Source organism: Calonectris borealis, chromosome 9, assembly GCF_964195595.1.
Source record: "Calonectris borealis chromosome 9, bCalBor7.hap1.2, whole genome shotgun sequence".
Classification (NCBI taxonomy): Eukaryota; Metazoa; Chordata; class Aves; order Procellariiformes; family Procellariidae; genus Calonectris; species Calonectris borealis.
Genome location: NC_134320.1, coordinates 12,393,632 through 12,416,811, shown reverse-complemented (window position 1 = coordinate 12,416,811; position 23,180 = coordinate 12,393,632). Strand labels below are relative to the sequence as shown.

Here is a 23,180-nt window from a genome sequence, read left to right as displayed (position 1 = left end):
ATTTTCAGTTTTCCCAGTCCAGCTTTCTTTCCCAGTCGAGTCACTGATTCCCTTAGTGATCTTGAACAAATCATTTGATTTAATTGTACCCGTATCAAGCCAGCTGGATAACTAAAGTAAAAAGCAGCTCTTCACTGAAAACCAAATGCTATGCCTCAACTGTGCCTTCTTGAGTAAACAAACACGGGTGAGACTAACACATTTTCCTTTGGGACCATCGTGAGGGAGTCAAGCATTCCAAATGTGTTTCAAAACCTAGAAGATGGGTTCACGTTTGGTCTTGAAAGACATTTTTGCTAATCCAGTAATTAACATGCTGGTTTTGCATAGAATAAAGGATCTTAAATATTTAGAAGCATATTATGATAGTGTTTTTAAAAGAGTCACTATTTTTTAAAACATATTAATTTACTTGTTCACTTCAAACAGACTAGATCTCAACTGTTATGTTTTTAAAACGCTGGTGGCTTACTTAATGAATGCTTGTGACTCATAAGGCCTATTATTAGTCCTTCTGAGCATACATTAGCTAAAAAAAATTACAGCAAGCTAGCTTTTATGTACTGTTTAGCAGAAAGTTCACTGTATTATATAAACCATTGCCATGTAGTTCTCCTTCAACTGTTGAAAAAATATATTGTAACCTACTTGTTTTGGGTATGTTTCTTTTTACTTCCTAATCCAAATAGTGTGTGTTACATACATACACCTTAGTGATGGTGGCATCAAACTGAAGTTATAAAAATATTTAACCAGCTGGTATAGAGGAACAGGTCTTGACTAATATATTCATCTGAGGTTATTTACTAACTCTTTGTGAATATGTCGGCCACTCCATGAGAACTCCATTCCACCTTCATCTCTCATTAACCACAAATGATATTGAAGATGCTCAGCGTTTTTTCATGAAGTCCTACATCCATCTGTTCTCGACAGATTCATTCGTGGGGAGTATCCCTATAGTAATACAATTGTGGAATGCCCACACAAAGTCACAAGGCTTACAAATTGAGGTAATGTCAACTTTTTATGTTACACCATCAATCTGTTTATTTATATGATTTTGAAAGAGGAAGTTGGAAAAAAAGAGAACTTTTGAAAATGGAAAATGACAGTCAGCATTTTTTTTCTAGTCTGAATGTGTGGGAATTCCACCACTACTCTATTTTTGGTCTGACTTTTTTTACAGCATTTTTTGTAAGATTATGCTACCCTTACAGCAAATTATTAAATAATTTTAAACAGAATTATAACCTCTTTGGAACTGATTTTTGTTGATTTTTAACTATCTGTGGTTTTGAAAGAGCAGTAGATACACCTTGTAATCTATAATATAGTTTTATAAACAAATAGTATAGGAATAATGTAAAAGATGATCTGAGCTACATAGGATCCATATGTCCATTTCTTTTGATTCTGCAGGCTCCTGCAGGTTTCATTCCCAGTAAATGCTACTGGATTTTAGCAAAAGTGCCGCCAAGAAAAATTTTAAGCTATTTTTAAATTGTATTTTCCGATTTCTCTCACATTTGAGCAAGCACATACAACAGGCCTCTCCCTAAACATAATACAATCTAAAAATGTTCACTCTACCTCCTACTGGCAGATACAATCCTTTGAAAAAAACCTATACTGAAACCAGTACATTTAACTGATCTCTATATACTTTAAGGGCAACAGTGGTTACTACCAGATGATGGTAAAATACAAATTTTTAAATACATAGTGGCTCATGGAACGTTGTTTTCAGATTCATACTGCAGATAAAAACAACAAAAATCCACACTCAAGTGCTCACATAATAAGTAAAACTGCTGTGTCTTCTCCCCATGCTGTTCCCCTGTGCAGGGGAAGATACTACCCATAAAGGAATGGGCTATGTCCCAGACAGGAATGGAATATGTCCCATACAGGAATGGAATTATTTTGAGTAGGAGGAGCAGGATTTAGTCCACTGAAAAACTGAAAGAAAACCCTGTCAAAATGTGGTCTGTTATAATCACAGAGCCTATGAGAAAATAAAATCTTGAACTACAAAAAAACCCTCAGTATTAAAAAATAGGCTGAAACGTTCTACATTCTTTTTATTGCAGTTCTCTGCTGCTGTAATTGTAATGGGTACTTTGTTGTTATAATACCATCAATCTTCATTTTTTATTTATTCGCTAAGTTGTTTGCTAAATTGTTTGCTAACAGAAGAAAGAGAAGATCATTTATAATAAAAGCCGATCTGCATAGATTTGAGCAAACATAATTGCACATTCTAACATTCAGCCTGAAGACATATTGATTATATCTAAGAGATCTATTTGTTAACAAATCTGGGGCCACAGAAATTGATTTTTTTTTAAATAATTCCATAATACAAATAAAACAAAGTACTTACAGTCATCCTAAGGAGCAAATCTAGTTGTGATTCCTGGCAGAAATCACAGTGCAGTTTCCCTGTGTGGAAGATGATTTATGAAGTTGATGAAGGACCTGTACTTCATACATGCTATGAAGACTACTCGTGTGTTCTTAGCATTTAAACACATACTAAGCATAGTTGGTCACTGCATTGAACACACCTATAGTGTTAAAGTAGCTGCTGTAAAGCTACTATCCTTGCACTTCATGTCAAGTTGGACTACTGAAAGTTGGCATATAGAAAAAGGTTATTAACAAGGTTACTAAAGGTTTTTAACCAATACTTGAGAGGAATGACTGCTCTTGCCCTATGTAACTATAGCAGAAAAATAGAGAGTTAATCACATTTAAAACACTGAAGTCACTGAAGAGGAGATGGTTACTTGCATAGGTTATTTCAAGGACAGCAAGCAATGAATTCATATTCTTAACACAATGTATGCTATACAGCAGATTTCTCAAATCCATTATATATTGCCCAAAACAGTGTTCAAATAAATACTACACCAGGAAATACTAAACATCTGCCTTAAGTTTGACCATGAAATACAATTATATCTGTTCCCTCCCCTTTGGTAATTGTCAAGTGGTTGAGATGATCTCAATGAGAGCAGATTTTTTGTTAGTATCCTAAGTCATTATGTCAATACCCACAGTGAAGTCTAGGTAGGGCAGCTATAATATGTCTTCTAAATATACGTTCTTATTTTAAAACATTCTTAGAAGGAGGCTTAATTTCAAATTTTTGTATTGAATTAGGCCCCTTCACTTAATCATTAAGAATTCAAATTACCAGGATACAAACCCAGTTCATCTTACTTACATATGCTGATCTACATATACATACCCTTAAGTAAACTGGGAGACCAATAAGCCACAAGTTGGAAACTCTGTATATTTAGATGGGAGGAGGAATTGTTTATGCGGCATGAGGAACTGTCAGTAATTATTGTTAAACAGTGTTCCCGAACACAGACCTAAAAAATTCTGGATTTAAGGGAAATCAGTGAGGATTCAGGTTTTGCCATTAGTGCCATTTCTATAGTGGAAAGACACAAAACCTTTGCAATCCTTAGCCGTTAACTTTGAAAAAGTTTGTATCTTTGTGCAAAAATCATAATTTAATTTTAATTTCCTGCATTATATTTATTTACAAAGCTGTGAGTGTTCTATTTTTATCATCGTCGTCTTTCTGTTTTAATTACATTTGGGGCAGATTTCTTATCCTGTGATTAACATGCAGTGGGAAAATAACACTGAAGAGTTAATGATGGGACAAAGACTGTATTTCTTTTACTAATTTGCTTCTGGCTTATGCATGGATTCTACATGTATATATTATCCAAATGGTATAGGGAGCAGAGTGGTAGACTACCTTTTCCCTTGTTCTGGTTGCAGCCTTCTGAGGGGAGCTGCCTGGAGAAGCACTGACCTTTCTGGAGAAGCAGCTCTGGAGCAGAGGGTGGGGAGGGCAGGCAGAGGCGCAGCAAGCAGGGAATAGCAGGCAGGAAAGCTGAAACGAACAGAAGGGTTTGCTTGCAGCAGGGAAAAGGCTCAGAACCAGACCAGAACCAAATAAGGGTGTTTCTATAGGAACCAAATGGGGAACCGTGTAAATTACGTACAGATTAGGAGGCTGCTGAAAGTTGCCCGAATGGAAAGCAAAATTCCAGTAGAGGGATTCATCCTGTAAGGCACACGGAGCAGGAGGTTATTTGCAAACTTTTTAACCAGACTCCATTGATGAGCCTCAGCTTTCTCCGTAAAGAACTCTTGCTCGTTTGCTATTTTGTGTGCTAATACCATCTCACTTCAGAGATAGGAAGCTTTTGGTTTCTTTCAGCATGTTCACTTTAAAAAAAGACTGAGTAGGTCTACTTCAAAACCTTGGTGACTCGGGTCTGTCAGCTAAAAGTGATAAATCTGTATATGATACATTATATGAAAATTACATATATGAATATGTAAATATAACAATCAGCTAAAAATGATAGGTGAGATGTATTATGATATATATTCCTGACAAGAGTAAATCTAATTCCTGAAATTAATTTAGCCATAATTCTTCAGCTGTAGTTTTTTCTTTTCTATTTTAGTATGTCCTCTGTTATTTGAGTTGTTCTTCAACAGCAGTTTAGTAGCAGGAAAAATGCAGCAAGGCTCATTTAAAATCTAAACCCAGGAGATAAATTCCCGACATTGGATGTCTTGAATAGTCAAATATGATCTCCATTGTTAATCATACAGAAACTTTCCCTGTTTTTAATGCCAGAATTGTAAACTCTGAAAAAATTAAAATATCTTATTTTCTAACTTGGTTTCTGTAATACCAAACAAAGATAAAATTCCATTGTGACATATATCCTTTGCTGTTTCCTAGACATATGATTTCCACTTCTTTTGGGTCAAATCATACATAATAAAATCAGTTTCTAGAGACAATTAGCTGACTAAGATTCCTATTAATTAAAAAAAATCCTTCTTTCATATTACTTTTCTAAGTTTGTGTGCAGTTTGAGTCAAGTAGTGCTGGGTTCAGTACACTTCTTGGTTTGTTTTTAAACAACTTCAGAATAAATCCTTTTGGCATCTGGAAATATGAAGTATTCCTTCACTAGAGCTCATGGCTGTTGCTCAAATAAGAAAAGAGGGACTATGTTTTTTCATAAGGGTATGTGCAATCCTAAAGACATTTCCTACTGTACAGTTAAAAATATTTTTTTCTAACTTTCTCTTTCATAAGACTTTTTCCTGCTCTAAAAAGGGTTGACATTAAGCACCAAGTAAATAAAAACGCTGCTGTCTGAACTTGAAGCAGCAGAATAGCTTTAAAAAATCCTTAGGGTATCACTTAGAATTACACAGATAAGCATCTGTGACCACAGAGACTCTTGTAATAAAAAGATTTAATTGAGTTCTACTGAGCACATATACTGTGCTCTCAAGCTGCTCAAGTGTCTCCTCCTCTGTCTCCCTCCCATTGCTTTGCTTCTTTAATGAAATAAAAGCCCTTTAAGTTGACAAAAACATTTATGTTTTCACTAGAAACAAAAAACTATACAAAGGGCTATGCAATAATCTTTAAATCGTACATTGAGCAACTGAGAAATTGGTAGGTATCCCATCCCTCTAGAGACGAATACACAAAACTTCATTGCCGTTAGCATAGTATGCACGGTTAAGATAGAGGGTGTAGTTCTAGCTTTATGGCTGTAGGCCACATAAGTGTTTTTCACTTATTGTTGGAAAAGAAATTAGTTTCTTCTAAACAGTCCAAATATTTTCATATCATCTAGGTGACCCAAAGATACATGTCAAAGTCTAAAACATTATTTCTTCATTCTCTTATTTATCAGTTCTGCTGGTAGAAGCATTAATTTCAGTCTACTAGCTATATAAAGGAAAAAACAAATAGATAAGAGGATTGTTCATTTGGTTTACTATAAATTAGAATGTATTTGCAAGGAAAAAAAAAATATTCAAACAGCATTTCCTCTCTTGCTATTGTAAAAAAAATAAATCATTGTTCATTTAAAATAATAGCTTTTACAGAATGAGTCTATTTTTTTCCTTACCGGAAGATTGCAGGAACAAAACACAATTAATGCATTTGCTGCCATTCCTGATTAAAACAAAGATTTAAAGCCCTGTATATCCTGTTTTAAACTGATTTTAAAATGTTTATTTTCCAGATAGTATCAAGATCATGGTAATTTCAGAACAACAGTTTATAGTCTGGAACAGTCTGGCTGTTTCATGGATCTCAGAATAACAAATTAACCCTGTGCCCATCCAGACAAAAACTGGAAGATGTTTGCTAATACAGCTCACTAATTACAACTTCCTCCCCTCAAAAGTAACGATTTCCATTATTGTTTTAATTTATAATTCTCAAATTAAAAAGTTTCCCTCTATTTTAGTTCTAAACTAAAGGACTAAACAGATACCTGTAGCCGATTAATCCCTCAATTAATTAGCCTTGCATAAATATAATTGGGACAACAGGCTGAAGGGGTGCGCAGGATTTATGCTCTATTGCTACACAGAAGATAATTTCATCACACATGTTCGCTCTTGGGTTTATTAGCATAATAAAACGAAAAACCTTGATCATATGGTATCCATGGCCAGCCTTTGGCTTCAGACTTCACCAAACATCTTCATCTTCTCCTTCTCACTGAAAAAAGATCTGCAAAATATCTAAGAATTTGGGCTCCACATCTGCTTAGAGACTGCTCTGAAATAAACACTAAGGATACGGTGTAAACTGCATCATAACTAACTCACCAGTTTTGAGGGAGGCCAAGTTTCAGAACTGACACATTCAGTTCACTTCAAAGGAGTTCAGTTTCTTAAATTCAGTAAATCTCAACATTAAAAAAAAAAAAAACCAGAATACATGGAATCCTGAAAATCAGGGTCATATTTTATTCAATAGCAAAGGCAGTTAAATAATTTTTGTTTAGTAGGAGATCAACATTTGCAAAGCCAGCAACTTTCATGTACTTAAGAGAAAAAAAGTAAAATTTGGTTAGGAACCATCTGAGGACGCCCCACACCTGGAACTGTGTGTGTTTTCTGGTCCATATTTAAATTTGAACGTGAATCAGTCCCTATGTTAGCTAGAGCAGTTTCTTACAGCATTGCCATTTTGCAGAGCCCATTTCCTTCACTGCTGTTAGTTTCGCAGATGAAAAGGAGCTGTTTAAGGTGAGGAAACTGTTTGATGGCAGCAAAATAAACTAGCTTGGTAAGAGATCAGGAGGTTTCAATCTCTTGGCAAGAAATCAAAGTTTCCTTCCTTCCTTTGTTTAAAACACTTGATCCACTATTCTCTGTACAAGGCATACGGAAAATTCTGAAGAGATTATCCATTTCTTTATTCCTTTCCCTGCCTGGAACTGGTGTAACATAAGAGTCTTTAGAAGGACCGAATATAAGAGTACATACTCAGTTTTAGTTCTCATGGGTAGTAGATCCTGGATTAGGATTATGAATTCATGAATTATAGGACTTTTCATCCAGCATCTGTCACTACTTTTCAGTCACATCAAAAAGAATATAACATTTTGACTCAGTATTGACATAGAAAGATGGGGAGAGAGGCAAAAATGTGTTCACCACAGAGCTGCAGAAATGAGAAAAATCACCTTGGGGGGAATTCAGGCAAACCAGTATTTGAGTATTTATCCATTGCATGATTTAACAGAGAAGAATTCTCATTATGGGATGTCTTATACTAAGATGAAAGCATGAGAAACTACTGATTCTTACGTTGTATCAGACAACAATGTATCATTATCAGATTATTTTAAGCAGCATACGAAGTACCCTTACAATGTACAAAGCACATTTTCTGATTTCATCGTCTGTATAGGATGAAAAGATGCATTTATGCAATACAGCTATAGAACACAGCTGCCCACATTTCTTAAAAAAGTGCTGAGAATATTGCTGCTTTTACTATTTATTAAATCAGATCTGAGTATCAAGAGATGCATAAATATCTAATCATTACACAACCTTTTCACAGCCTCTCAGAGAGTTCATCCTTTTTAATGCAATACCTTAAACTTTAATTTTTTGTGCAAGTGTGCTCTCACAGGTCATTAGTTTGATGCTAGGTTCCAGATTTCAGCACTCTAATTTCTCACTTTCAGTATGTTAGCATGGGAAACCAGAAGTTTACAGACTTGTACATAGTGTTGGCAGCACAGCTTAGCTGTCTTAATCAAATATACAGAATTAAGTCTTTGCCTTCACTCTGGGCAGCAGGGTATTTAAATTGGTCTCCTCAAACCTTACTTAATATTAGGATGAATTGTTATTTCTATGTGGATGCTGATTAAAATAGCCTGCACCAGTGATACAGTTTATTTACAGACATGTACAGTAATTGTACTAAGGAACCGATGCGAGTTAAAATCAGCCCTTCTTTGCTTAAGAAAATATTCCTTAAACTATAGCCTAATTTTCAATATATGTGGATTTCATATTTTTCATCTTTTTGGACACCAGTCCTACCAGTTGATTGCTGATCTCTCTTTACATTTTCAAGGTAGCTCTGTTTTCACCAACTCCATCATGATTTTGTGGTCAAAAATAGTCTCTTATCTGTTCGCAGAAATGCATTAATATATCAAGTCCTAATCACGGATAGTATAGAAGTCAGTCTGGAGAAAGGGAGGAAACGGGTACCTTGAAAAGAACAAAGAGAAAAATTTTCTGTATTAATCAGAATAAACTTCTTCGCCTAATGACCGTTTTCAAACCAGCTTCATAGTTCTTGCATAATTAGGATAGAATAAAGCAGATTTACAAGCCAGATACCATAGTTGAGATTACTATTCTGTCAACTGTCCTTCTGTATGAGTTCATCAGAGAGTTTCCTCCTGTTGTTCATGATATCCTGTGGGTATTATGTTTTGGGAATAGAAACAAAATTCTTTTGGGCTTGTCTGTAAATCAGGCATCTCTCTCCAGTTTATTACAGAGGAACAGACTAAATTGGTAATTGGTACCAGTGGTTCTTTATGATCATGTTGTTATTACTGATAATGACAAAAATTATCCATACTTCTTACTATGTATTTAATTCCTTCATAAAAGGAAGTGCACAAACAGGAATGCTTTAGGGGCCTCCCTGTTTTGTATCGTTGCAGACATTATCTCACCGGTTCCACTCTGATCATCCCTTTCTGTCAACAAATAGATTTACTGTCACTTGATCTAGAGAAGCAGTTCCTAACAGTTTGACTGAATTGACTCAATGCATCATGCAACATGACTTTTTTTTCTCCGCTTTCATATTACTAAAGCCACTTCTGACTTACATGCTGATGATGTCAGAAGCAAGCTCAAGACCTCAGAAGCAACCACTATGGTGATACGCTCTGCCCTAGATCCTCCTGAGAAGTCCAGGATATCGGAACAATTTATCTCTTTGTAGTTCCATCAATGTATTTCCATAGACTGACATTAACTAAGCACTGCAGGCTAGCAATGTAGTTAAAAGCAAGCTTTCACCGCTGTTCAAAAAGTGTTCAGTCAGAACAGCATATATTACTGTAGGAATGCTTCCAGACAGGATTGTTTAACAACAAATCTGTTCTTACTTGCAGTAGACCTTTTACTACAGCAATTCAAGTCACGAGACATGTCTAGCACATCTCATGTCATGCTTGCATGAAGTCTGGCAAAGCAAACATAACTGAACATTCCTGTACAATAGCTGTTTTTTTAAACAGTTACTCCACGATTGTTAACGGAACTACAAGTTATGACAACTGATATATCCATAGTCATCCCTTTGGCATTCTTTATAAAAACATGAATCACAGAAACATTCACCATGAGGAACTCCCATAATAAGGACATGTATACAGTCTGTCATTCAGCCTTGCTGTATCTTTCCACTCTGTAAAATGTAACTGTCAGAACAACTTGAATGAATCATATAGGCCAACATGTATGTTTGGTAAAGAAGAACTCTAACAAAACACATGTCAAAACTAATTAGTTATGTTTAGCTTCAAGTAATGCTTGTGGGCAGAAGAAAAATGAAAATTTTCTTTCTTCGCAAGTCATTCTACCAAACATTGCAATAGCACTATATTGGTGTGCATTAATCAGAAAACAAAACACTTGGAAGAAATTGGCCTACTAACAAAGCTCAGACATCGAAAAGGATGGATAAAGAGCACAAACAGGATAAAAAAAACCTACTAAAACAGATTGTGCTTGCACTTGGTCAACAGGAAAGGGAGGAATTAACCACTGCAGCTGCCCCAAAGTGGTCAGAGGAAAAGGAATAGAACTAACATATCCAGAAGACCTTTCAAAGAGATTCATGTTTTTTTCCCATGTTTCCCCCCCCTGCCCCAAGCCTTTCACTACTTGGAGTAACGCTTGACTGAAATGGTGTTGACAGCTATTCTTTATGGCACCTTTTGTCCGTCCAAGATACAGAATTAACATTAAGTTTCCCTGAAAGTTAAAGTGGCTTCGTTCAGAATTGTGCCAGCCTTCTGGAGGTGACAGAAGAGGGTACAGATGTAGGATAAATGTAAGAACGATATACCATGTCATATAAAGGAAATTAACTCAAGAGAATGGTGTGAATGGTGCTACCTACAGATGTCACCAGCTATATCTTCCCATAGATGTAGGTACTTGCATTGTAAGAGAGACAGTGACACCCTGCTGTGCTCCGCTCTTCCTCTTCTCCAGCCAAGAGAAGCCTAAAAGATTTCCACTCCCTTACGAACACTAGCTATTTATTCACATTTTTGCAAATGCAGAGGGCTAACTGGTAAGAATTTTATACTAGCTCTGCTCAGTTATATAAATGAAAGTCAGAGAAATACCAAACAATTTTTCCAAAGAAACATTAATCTTTTGGTCTATTTTTTAAATGAAATACTAGATTTAGAGTTACTTGCTGTAATAATGCAATGCCTAATTATAGAAAGTCATATGCTTAATTGAATTTGTTTTCAGTTTCTGTCCATGCATTCCTTAATGTGTCTCTGAAGCTCGCTGAGGCTATCATAATGCAATGTTTCAAATGTAGTCCCTAAGCCAAAATGATCATAGGTGACCTTTACCCATAACATTACAAGTGATAAGTCTCATACTACAAAAAGCCAGTAATTTCTGCAACCCCTAGATTTCAAAATTGATGCATTTGTCACTTGGGAAAAATGTGTGCTTTGCTTTTAGCAAAAGTCCCAGAACTGGTAGAATTTTCAGTGTTTCTGTGGTGCTACGAGCCATAGTTGCTAAGATCTTAATTCTTAATTTAAATCCTATCATAGAGAAAAAACACTGCGCATAACTAAAATATTTTTTTACAATTCATTACTGCATAAATCAATTAAAGGAATTTAAATCTTTTGGTATTAAAAATCTAGTGATAAAAAGATACAAATTATTGTCATAGCGTAAAAGAAGCAATTTATATTTTTTAAGGTAAATGACATGAGCATACTTACTTATCTTAATCATAGATGTGGATATTCAGTTCAGAAAAATGTTACATATATATCATTAAAAGCTGTAAAAGCAACAATATTATAAGTATTACGAGCATTTTATTTCTAAAAAACAATGCTGATACTGGAAGTATATAAAACCATGTATCACTTTATAGCTACACTGCACAATTACAGGCATCTGCTCTAAATAGAGGTCTCATCTTAGTTCCGTTTTGCTTTCTGTATTGACATTTGTTTATGGTTGAAGAAATAACTATCTCAAGTATTATGTTTGCTAAGAGACTCTTAACGTAATGTAAAGTTGCCTTCCCTAATACAGATGCTACTCGATAGCGTAGAAACTGCATGCAGGTTCCAATTACTAAATCTATTTCATACTGGAATAGAAAAGTGAACTACTTGCTGCAACACAAGGCGTTTATTGACTAAATGAGCCTTTGCCATGACACAACTGAAGGTACACAACTGGAGCTTTATTGCCACTGATAAATAATCTCTGTGAACAATGATTTCGTTAGGTTAATACTAAACCTTATTTTGTCTCTGTGCTCAGTGAAATTGGTGGGATAATGGTAAGGGTAACCGGGATTGTGTCAAAGAAAATTTGGACTTGAGATAAAATGGAAAGCTTTTCCTTTTATACCCTCTCAGTGCCAGCAGCCTTTCTTCAGTGTTGTCCAGAGTACTTTAAATGATGTTCTTATAAAAACAAGTTCCAAGCCCTTACGAATCTCAAATTTCAGCCTTCTTCAGTTAAAATTATCAAGTAGTTCTAATAGCAGTACTAAGTAAAACAGGACAGGAAAGACAGCACTGTTAGTATAATCACTGCAGAGTGGCCAGGGCACTCAGTAACCTTTCACAGATGGCATTTAATGCAATAAAGTTCACAATTTACTTTTTTAGATTAGATTAACACTTGAATACATCTTATCTGCCTGAAAAAGAGGCAGGCAAGTGAGACACCACAAAGTTGGCAAAGGAGGAAAAAGAGAGACAGCTAGAAGAAAAAAATAGCAGCTTCAAATTACATCATTTTCTTTTGCCACAAGAACTTACACAACCCACAAGCTTTTTTTTCCTCCCGCAACTTCATTCCTCATTTTCTATCATAAACATCCAATTACTTGGTCAATACTTTTGACTTGGGCCCTGATCTTGCACACTTCCATATAGATTTAAGTTTACTCACATGAGTAGCATCATTGGCTGCAATAAGACAATTCATCAAACGCATAAATCTTTTAAGATCGCTGGCTTTGTTTTGTTAAGGTGAAGCAGGATGTTAAAGTAACTTTGTTCCTGAAAGTTTAACAAGGAACTTTACAGTAGCAGGAAGAAGAAAAGAACCAAGCAATTCACAGATTCCTTAAAAGAAGTTGAAATTAATTTTTAAAAGACGCACTGAAAATGCTAACAGAAATACAGAAATAATCTTTGCTCTGCTCTCTCTCTTCATAGTGCAAATACAAGTTGTCCATGTTCTGAAATAGAGAATTTTAGAAAATTAAAATGAATAATTTCAAACTAACACATTTTTCTCTGTCATATGCTGTGCCAAACTGTGCATTATCAGACTACTGATATGCTTCTTTGAATGATTCATGGTACACTTAACATGACAATATTTCACTGATATACATCCTGCTGGGATTTATTGACACTGTAATATTTCTAAAACCAAACAACCTGATGTTATGTGCATATGATGTCCTGAATTCACAGATCTTAGTATTGCAATACATTTTGAAAAACCCAGACTTGCAACACTTGGTATCATAGGGGATATATGATTCTAACATGACATTAAATTCTGGTTCTGTCTATACATAACCTCTTTTCGTATGGGAACATGTATATACTGAAAAATCAATTATGCACTAGAAAACCTATAGCCATTTCAAAGTACTGCTTTATGGCTCTGGAGGTTTTGTGAAATGGCATTTCTATGGATTTGAGGTGTACCAATTCAGGACAAAAGTTTGATGCCACTAGCACTAATAGGTCTCTCCTAGTTGTAATAAGGAGGATTTTTTTTCTTGTGTGTTTTTTTTTTCTAATGTATATATAATAAAGTTTTCTGTCTGAGTTTCTTAAATATTTTAGCCTAATACCACTCTGTGAGAGTTTTCTACAGATAGAAGCAATGAGAAATAAAATCACTGGATGTCAGCAGTGGAAGCACTCTCCTAAATCTGTGACAGAACCACATTACTCTCTTTCCTCTCAACCTCCTCTGCTTTTCACAATCTTTCAGGATGATCCTTCTCAATTAAAAGCCCAAGTCAGAATTCAGCTTATATGGTTTTGAACTATTTGACAGAAAGTCTCCCCTCAAAAGGCAGACAATTATATGTTCATAATTCATGAACAGAATTATCCACTAATCCTAAGTAACCCTGTTCTTCATGATTTTCACTTGAAAATTAAGTATATAAAGCACTGGAAAAGCAAATTTAAAAGGAAAAAAAAAGGAACAATTCTTTTTCTACTTAGAACACCACAATGTATTAGCAATGTATTATGTAGATATGACTAAATCACTTAAAGTATTTAAAACTAAAGAGTTTTTGATTACTGCAATGTTTGGGATGAGCTATTAGATTATAAATAAACACTAAACTATAATAACTCAACTATAGAAGACATCATTTCTATTGGTTTTCCTCTTTTAAAACAGATGTGTGAGTTCAATCCCAATGTCTACATAAAAGAAGTCTTTGAGTTCTGTAGGAGGTTTGCTCTATGAAAAATAGGAAATGGGGTATTAGCAGCCTCTAGGGCTCCAAGGAATGGAGCAGTTTCAACTTCCACTTTAGTAAATGGAAATTATGGCTAGATAGATGACAGTAAACGGCATGCAGAATCAGTTTTAGAAGTTGTTGCAAACAACTACCACCTATTTTCTTACCAGAGAAAATCAGTAGGATGCATCTCACAAGTAATACGCTTCAGCAGTAGCAAGCATTCGCAGAAGTTTTTCCAATTAATTCCATTTAGGTTGTCATAAAATTGAAAAATAAAACACATCAAAATTTGCATGAGAATCAATGAACATTTGAAGATGGTGTCCACTTGCACACATAACCTTTCCAGCATTACAACACTTAGTAGTAGAATGTATTTTACAACTACTGAATTAAAATTTATATTCCACTGAAATATGTCTTGTAAAAAGCCAGTTACAAATTGCTTTGGTTTATTTGTCGCTTAATTTGTCACTGAAATACAGAAAAATCATCAGGAAACCTGATAAAAATTTACTGTCAAAAAGAACTTATAAATACATTTTCTTCGTGTATGGTATTATCACTTAAAAGAATACGCTTAATAATAATAAATAAATGCTTTATTCAATTAATTTGGTGCAATCTTATCTTCACTCTGTTAAAACCAGCTTTGAAAAGAGTTTGATCCTGTTGGTCCTATTTCCTAGTGATATGTACAGCCTTCTTTTACATTTTATGACAATTTGAACATATTACAAACAAACCATTCAAAAACTAACAGAAATTAAGAAAACAACAGACAGACTGGCTAACCAATAAGATTCCGAGTTTGACATGGTATATGAGCTCCATTGTCTAACTGATAATATTACTTGAAAATTAAAAAATCTTTCCTGAAAACTGTAGAACAAAGAGGAACTGTTAGTAGAAATAACAAGAAAATAGAAAGAAAACCAACAAATGATTGTATTCAAAATGGTAGTCAGTCATTTTCAAAAGGTGTTGCCTCGTCACTCTATTGCTTTTTGTATTTCAGAATTTCTATCATTCTAAGTTTCTTAGAGTTCTTCATCTTGATAAATCTCCAATAAAACAAAAATATTATCTCCTTTGCTAGAGCAAAGGAAAATAATACAGTCTACACAGCTGGTGGTCCTACATAGCCTGTCAATGTCATATTACACTGATCGGTTCTTCTTAAGCAGATGCACTGAGTTTCTGAAACAGTGTCAGAATATGGAAAGTTCTGAGGTGGTTTCTACTCTTTTTGTTAGTGATGTGATATTTATAACAACAAACAAACTCCTGACTTAGCTTCACCTCCATTTGCGTATCCCCCGGAATCTACTCTGTTAGGATCATTCAGTTCTTCAAACAGTCCTGTTTCAATAATTTCTTCCTGCCAGGCTATAGGGACAGCACCTGTCGCAAACTTTTTGAAGAACTTCTTATCTTTGTCATCAAACTCAATTCCTCGTACTTCAGAGAAGTCAGCAATGTCTGCAACATCTTTGGCATAGACAACAGATGGATCTGGCACAAATGGAGGGTCAATAAGGTTTGCCTCTAGCCTGTGGAAATTTATTGTTTTGAAGAAACTATGTTTTCTTGGGTCATCATCTTCATTTCTGCAATAAAGCAAAAGTTTGTTAATCATTATGATGTTTTGCTCTCAGGTGTGTCTTTGTGTTGTATACGTGAGAATATTTTAAAGTAAGGAGAGCTATGTATACACACACACACACAAAATGCAATGCAATTCCTTTTTTCATAACCAAAAAATGCTGCATTGCACAATCTAAGCAAAGCTGAGAAGCAGAAAACATCCTGATCCCATTATTCATTACTCTACCTCTCAGGGTAAATTAGTCTGGGCAAGGTGCCATGCAAGAGTTGCAGTGCTGCTTCTGGCAGCGCACTGAGATACCCATATCCAAAGATACACTTCAGCCAGAACTGAAGATACAACAGGATGGGGAGGAGGAGTATTAGATTTACTGTCCAACAATCGAAGTCCAATGGTTGGCTCTATATTAACTAGGATAAGAACATCTATTAAACTCTAGACTGGGGTATATGGGGTTAATACACCTAGGGATTGACTCTGAGGAACAACAGTCTGAATAGGAAACTGGTGACAAATGACATTTCTGATTTTATCTTAACTCAAAGCAGCTATGCATTTACATGATGAAGCTCAGTTATGTTGCTCTAATACACTCCCGGTTTTAGTGAGTCTGTTCATTCAAATTAACTACTCTTATAAATGAACAAAGATTTAAAGCAAGAGATTCACAAATTATGACATTAGCAAAAGTATGTGTGCCTCTGTCACAAATACAATCCTTTATTAATATTGTTAAAACCCAATAATAAAATCCAGAGAGAACTAAAAAAATTGTAAATACTATTTTAAATACATCTTAAGAAAAACAACTGCAGACCACAGGGAGAACTGTTGCTGTAAAAGAAACAGTGAATTGTTAATTGTTTCACTGTAGACCCATAGAGAGACTTGTAGGATATGCTGATGATAAGAATAATCTGAGCCTCAAATCTGTGCTCGTTAAAGCATGACCAAGGACCACAGCTTTTGAACTGCGCCTCTAGTGTCAAGCGATGCAAAATTTGAGTTTTGAATGCTAGCGAAAGAAGGAGCAGGGAGGGCCACCATATTTTTTACACCTATGCCTTCTTTTTTTTATGTATTTATGGGTAACGTAAGAAAAACAAACTGGTCTGGTTTTTGGCCTCAGAAAATGGTAGTTGCTAACATGTTGCTGTTTTCTTTTCCCACTTCCTTACAAAATCATATACTTAGCGAAGTGTAAGCACTCATGTATTTCTAGACAATGTTCCACGAACAAAATGTAATGCAAGCCTTTGGCAAGTCTTTTTATCTTTGCAAATGTGCAGGAGCACCATAGAGAAGCAGTAGATTTGTGTGACACTACAAAATCTTCCTTTTTTTAAGACCTTATACCACGTATACAGAACAGCTCCTCCAGCTTGCCACCACTGCCAGTTCCTCATATGCTGTCCTGCCATGCTTCTAGCCTGCCTTAGTGCTCTCCAGGCACAGCTGAGATCAAATACCAGCTGCCCTTTTTAGCTCCCTTGTTAGAAAACTGTCATTTTGTGCCTCTGCTGCCTGGTTACTCTGGGCAGGTCACCACCAGCCACTAACCACTGTACACCACTACAACCAGGATGCTAAATCACAGCATGAAGAACAATAGATGCTGCCATCCGGGCACCCTGGGCAATGAAAGAATGATGTTTTCAACCCAAAAGAGCCATATGAACACAATTATGAATGTATAGATTAAGCTAATAGGGATCATGACCTCTGCATATACATAGACTTGCAAAATCATCTCCTAACTTAACTAGCTAGTGATAACCAAGTACTTGAGCAGCCCTCGAGCCTCATGTGATTTATTTACATTCACTGTTAGCTTGAAGCGCATTAGAGGTGCTGTTCAAATTAACTAGTGTCCTGGGCTAGTAATGCTGACAATCCTACTGGGCAGATGCACTCACAAAAATTTCACTTTATTTTGCTTTTCCTTTCTGTAACATAAACCAAAAAATACTAGAAGCTGGTGAAGGCTCCAGAATGGATTGCTGCAGTGTTTCTCCTCCTAATGTATTTTCTGACACCACCAAAACCATAAAAAGTTTAAAAACATAAAGCTACAGGAACGCCATCTACTGGAACCAACTGAGGCATCTTCCAACTAACTGGAGATGAACTTGAGCTCTCCCTGTGTGAATTGCACGTTTAGGTAACTTAAATAGAAAGAGCAAATGAACTCACCTAAACTCTGTCAACTTTGTATTCCTCCATTAAAAAAAAAAAAATATCACTTTACAGATTAGGGATTTGAGATGTCAATCCCAAAAAGCTTAAGTGGAGAAAAAGGGTTACATCTTCCCTGCGTTAGCCAGTGACACTGAGTCTTCAATAAAAGAGTGGAGTATTTTAAAAGGTCAGGTGTACAAAGTAAAGCTGTCCTTGAGCAGCTTTAACTTATGCAACAGGCATTTATGTAGATAACCCAAGGTCTTGTTGTCCTTAGTAGAATTACAGTGCTAATCTTCACATAAGGATGAGCTGTCCTGAATAGTATCGCCCTGTTTAAGAGGTACATGCAGGCTTTTATTCTGTATCATGCCCAAGCATGGTAGACATCCTATCGTTTTCCTTCAAGTACGACACTTAAGAGTAAGAATATCTTAAATAGCAGAAAATTAAAAATAATCTGTGCAATTACCTTTCTGTGTGCATTTCTCCCATTGCTGAGAAATAATGTAACAGTAAGCAGACAGAATGATTCTAAATGATTCCCCTGGCAAAAGGAATGTGGTTACAGTAAGTGAATAGTCTATTGCTGGTTTTGCTTCAGACTTGCTGAATGAACTTGATCAAGTCATTGAGAATCTCTAAATTTCATCTTCTCCTACTCTGAAATTTGTTTACTTCACAAAATGCTGTAAGACTAAATGTTTGCAAAGCATGCTGACTGGTAAGCTAGAATGGTCTAAATGGTTTTGTATTAAATTTATTTTTAAAATAAGCTTTTTAAACATATTAAAAATAATACAGATTTTGTATCAAACATACTCTCTGTGCTGTTGAAAATATTTTTTTTTCTGCAGCCTTGCAGAGTTGTTGGGAAAACTCATCAGGCACAAAGAGTAGTTGTCTTCATTTAGCACTGGAATAATAAGAATATATGTATTAAAGATATATTACCTTTAATGAAAGTTAATTCTTTCAGGCAAATGTGTGACTAATATTTTGCAATGTCCACGTTGTTATGAAATATAAATTTAGAAGACTATCTGTGCATTTTCATTAAGTCCCTGTGTCTATTCTACCTTTAGATTGGAAAAGCACCTGATACATACATTTGTATTCATAGGTGATTTAAATCATGGTGTATTCTAAAGACAGGCACTATCAGTTTCCTATTCGTTTTTTACATTTTTATTATATTTTTATTACTTTTGTCTATATTACAAATGTAGATCCCCAATCTGTCTCACTAGAAATGCACTAAATGATTTATATATATACACATATATTTACACACACACATGTATCAGAGGGATCAGAGATATTACAAGTTAAATATTACAATGCTTTGCTTTCCAATTTTCTTCTTACTGAACAGTTACTTGAAATTGTTAAGTCAGGGACACATTCATCAGTTTTCATCAATCCAAAGTCACCTCTGAAGTCCCAAAAAATGTTTTGCTTTGTGCCCAATATTCTTTTCCTCCCTTTTCTCCCTGGGATGAGTCAGGAAGATCAGAACTTCTACAAGATTTTTTTAAAGCACTTGAGTAAAGCAGAGGGGTTAAGGTCCCTTCAGTAAGAAGCCAATGACGCAGCCTTGCAAGTTAGATATCTGCAGGGAAAAGAATCCACATTGCAGATTTGGATTTTTGCCCACATCATTCCGGTAAGTGATACAGCCTAAGATTCTGCATTCAGTCTGCATTAGCACAGATGCAGGTATCTACTTGAATATCCTTTATCTTTAGGAAAGCAAATGGAACAGAAATGGGCTGCTCCCTTCTCCCAAAACTGTAGAGAGTCTAACCCCACAAAATACCAAGAGGGAACTCTTATGAGTAGTCTGGGGTGAGGATGGACAATCACACTATTGCAACAAAATTCCTTATTTCCATATTATCTTCGAAACTTTCCACCTCTCTCTTCCTAGAAGTGAAAAGGAAAATTCAGTACTCTGTAGAAAGTAAAGATCTAACCTCAGTTTGTGTAATATGTAAAATAATAATATTGTTTGCAGCTTTAATCTGGCTTTTACTGAGTTTGAGAAGTAAGGCATACCTGCTTCCTAAACGATTCTCTGTTTTCTTAGCCAAAAACAGTCGGCAAATATCTTTCGCTTCCTCTGTAAAGTTGGCATGTTCAAATTTCACCTCATCTTCCAAAGTTCTTCTTTTAACCTCATCCTTACCGACCTTTTCTTTGAAATCCTTGAATGGTGTTCGCCCAGCCACCATCTCGTAAATGCTACACCCCATAGCAAACCAGTCCACAGGATAGCTGTAATCTTCTTCCTTCAGGATTTCCGGAGCCATATAACCATTTGTCCCAGCCTATTGCAAACATACAGACAGATTTACTATACAATGTCAGTAATGAAATGCATACAATTAAACAGACTAGTCTATAATTTTTCCAAAATATTAGTAATACAATTGATATATTTTGTATCTAGAAACTGTGTATAATTGATATATTTTTTTATCTACAGACTCTGAGGTATAACTCTGTTTTAGCACATGGACTACTTCTGTCTTTAAATATCATATGGGAAAACTACCTTAAATATGCTCTTCAAAGGTGAAATGTCTGTGCAATTTCTATCTAAAAGTGGTTTCTTTTTAAATCAATGTTTAGCTTGCTTTCTTCTTCCATATTATTTTTTTTCCTGTCGAAGATAGTGTTGTTAGCTTTGTCCTGTAAACACAACTAGCAATCAATTTGAAAAGATTAAAAAAAGACAAAAATAAGACAAACAGTCACCGATTCCCTCCCTGTTCAGTGGTTATAACTGGTCGATCACAGGGCACATGCTGCCAATGAGAAAATTCTCATCAGGCTGGTAGCTGAGCGGCATGAGGAGGTTCTCACTTGCACTCCCTGTTGGTTTCTGGAAGGAAGTACTACCATCAAGGGCCAAGAAAAACTCTTAAAATCATTGTAAGAAAGTAAACCTATGAAAATTATAATTAGTAAATTACATGCATTCAGGTGAAGAACGAGCTCATATTTCCTAACTGAAAAAAGCTCTCTGAATAAAGACTACTACTACATACAGCACTAATGGACCCTTCTCCAAGAGAAGTGACTGCTCTTTGAGAGGGAATCTGCCTGCTCCCTTCCCAGACCAGGCCTGGGGGACACACTGCAGTGTTCAAAACAGCTCCTGCTCTCTAGGGAGCTGATTCACCTGGAGGGGAAGAGAGGAGCTTTCTGCTGCACTGTTACATGACTGAGGATGTGAGATTCCAATCGAAACAGCATTCCCTCAGCTGACCCAAAATTTCCTGCAACACCTGATGCTATAGCTCATTTTATGTATTTACCAGATTCAGCTAACAGTGATAACCATGTCAGAAGTTGCTTGAACCTCTTTTATATCTTTTTGAAATACTGGGACTGATGAATTAGTAGTATTACCATTTAAAATGAAAAATTATGTTTGTGCAAAATCCCACTAAAGGTCATTCAAGATGGTCATCATTACTGCTACCAGAACACAAGTAGTGACAGAGATCCACCCCAAAGCAAAACAGTTAGAAAAAGGTAACTAAAACTAGAGCTCATTTGGGCAAACTCTATTTGTAAAAAGCACAGCTCAACAGATGAATTTTATTTTATGGGGCTTGGGTAACTCCTCTAATTTTTGCAACTTTGGGCACAGACTTTCTGAGTCAGGTCTCCCTATAAACTTTAGCTCACGTCACTACACATTATGGCATATACGCTACTGTAAACAATGTGTGCGAGAGGGAACACAATCAATTACAACATAAGCCTAATGGACAGAAACTTAAATCCAGTTTGTTTTCCCTCTTTGTATTTTTTTTACTTTTAGGGATATAGAGCAAAATCCTCCATTTGATTGAAAAACAGACATGAGATGAGAAGAACAAAAATATCAGCTAGGTTGAAAGCAAAAGAAAAGGTTAAAAGCGAACTGTTGCCTCCCTCACTAAAACCACAGAAGCACAGAGGAGCCGTATGGGCACTGCAGCAGCTGACACCACTCCACAGGTAATTTGTTTGCATTAAATTTCTCTAAGTACAAGTTAATATTGAGAGATACCCTGACAGGATTACATTTTATGTAAGATTACTGCTCCATTCAGAAAGGGGGACAAGTGCTCAATTACGGACCACAAAACCCCGATCCATCTGGCCTCAGAAGATCATGAAACCAGGAAGGGAGAGGAGGGGTTGAAAGCAGTAGAGAAAGTTTGGTACAAAAGGATGCTAAGAGCATCCTTGCTCATTGCAGGTTACTGAACACAGACACTAAATAGGCTTCTGGAATTTTTTTTTTTGTCTTTTTTTTTTTTTTTCCTTCTGGCAAGCAAGAAACATTCTTATTTTTACTGAGATGAAGCTGGGGCACTAATGCATTGAAGAACTGATGAGTCATATCATCATCAAAATGTACCCTGACAGCACAGTATGGTCTTTCTGATAAGACATTCCTTTGCTGCAACTTAGCATCATCATACGGGGACTGGATAAATCTGACATGGAAAAGTCAGAATTCTGCGATCATAAATGTGTCTCAAGGCAGCTCCTTTCAGACTGCCTCTCTTTCCTTCCACTTGTGTTCTTTCTTCCATAGTTGTTTTTTCAAAAGAAATAGTTGCCAAGTAACTTCAGTCTCTGCCATGTGCATTTTCCAGATAACCTTCAGTAAGTCACACCATACAGAAGAACACCGTGCTTTGACATGGTACTCGATGTTTCTCAAGAACAGAGAAAGCAAGACCGTAACACCGCAGACCAAAAAGACTGCATGACCACAATTTAATAGAAAATAGAGATGGACCAACAACAGCTTCCCTTCAGACTGAAGTGAAAGACTGTGGATGGGGTTACTGTGAACAAGAATTAAATTTCGAAATTCTAAATTGGTAGCACTTAAATCTTTTGAGCTGTTATGAGCTGATCCAGCTCAATCCGAGAGAAGTCTAGAAACATACATTGTTCCTCTGATATGTCAAACCATTCAATTCAGAATTTTATGAGAGCTGTTTTTCATGGAATTTCATTAAAACTTGAACCTAATCTTAAAACAAATCTCTCCCAATCCTGAAGCTTTCCTACAATTCATAATGAAGTAACAGGCTGAGCAGCAGGAATCTAAACCTAATCTCATAACCCCTGAGACTCAAAACCCACTTAAACATTACCATTTTATACCAGAAACAAACACATTTCACAAGTAAACAAGCAGGGGGAAGAAATACATAAATCTCTGCA

General features: G+C 35.8%; 1 protein-coding gene across 3 annotated transcripts in view; it reads right to left on the bottom strand.

Annotated features, from left to right (window-relative positions):
- Positions 1-5,415: 5,415 nt before the first annotated feature.
- The window catches only part of GRK7 (G protein-coupled receptor kinase 7), a 33,002-nt gene continuing 15,237 nt past the window's right edge, over positions 5,416-23,180 (bottom strand). The window contains exons 3-5 of one of the 3 annotated variants that reach the window (XR_012674851.1): positions 19,998-20,269; positions 12,598-15,762; positions 5,416-8,607 (exon numbers count right to left, since the gene is read on the bottom strand). Coding sequence is in view for 2 of the 3 variants with exons in the window: in XM_075158299.1 (XP_075014400.1) it covers positions 15,420-15,762; positions 19,998-20,269 (615 nt within the window). In the remaining variant the exon portion in view is untranslated. Of the gene's footprint in view, positions 8,608-11,512; positions 15,763-18,494; positions 19,866-19,997; positions 20,270-23,180 lie in introns of those variants that run through there. The other 2 variants (XM_075158299.1, XM_075158300.1) reach the window with 2 other exon arrangements.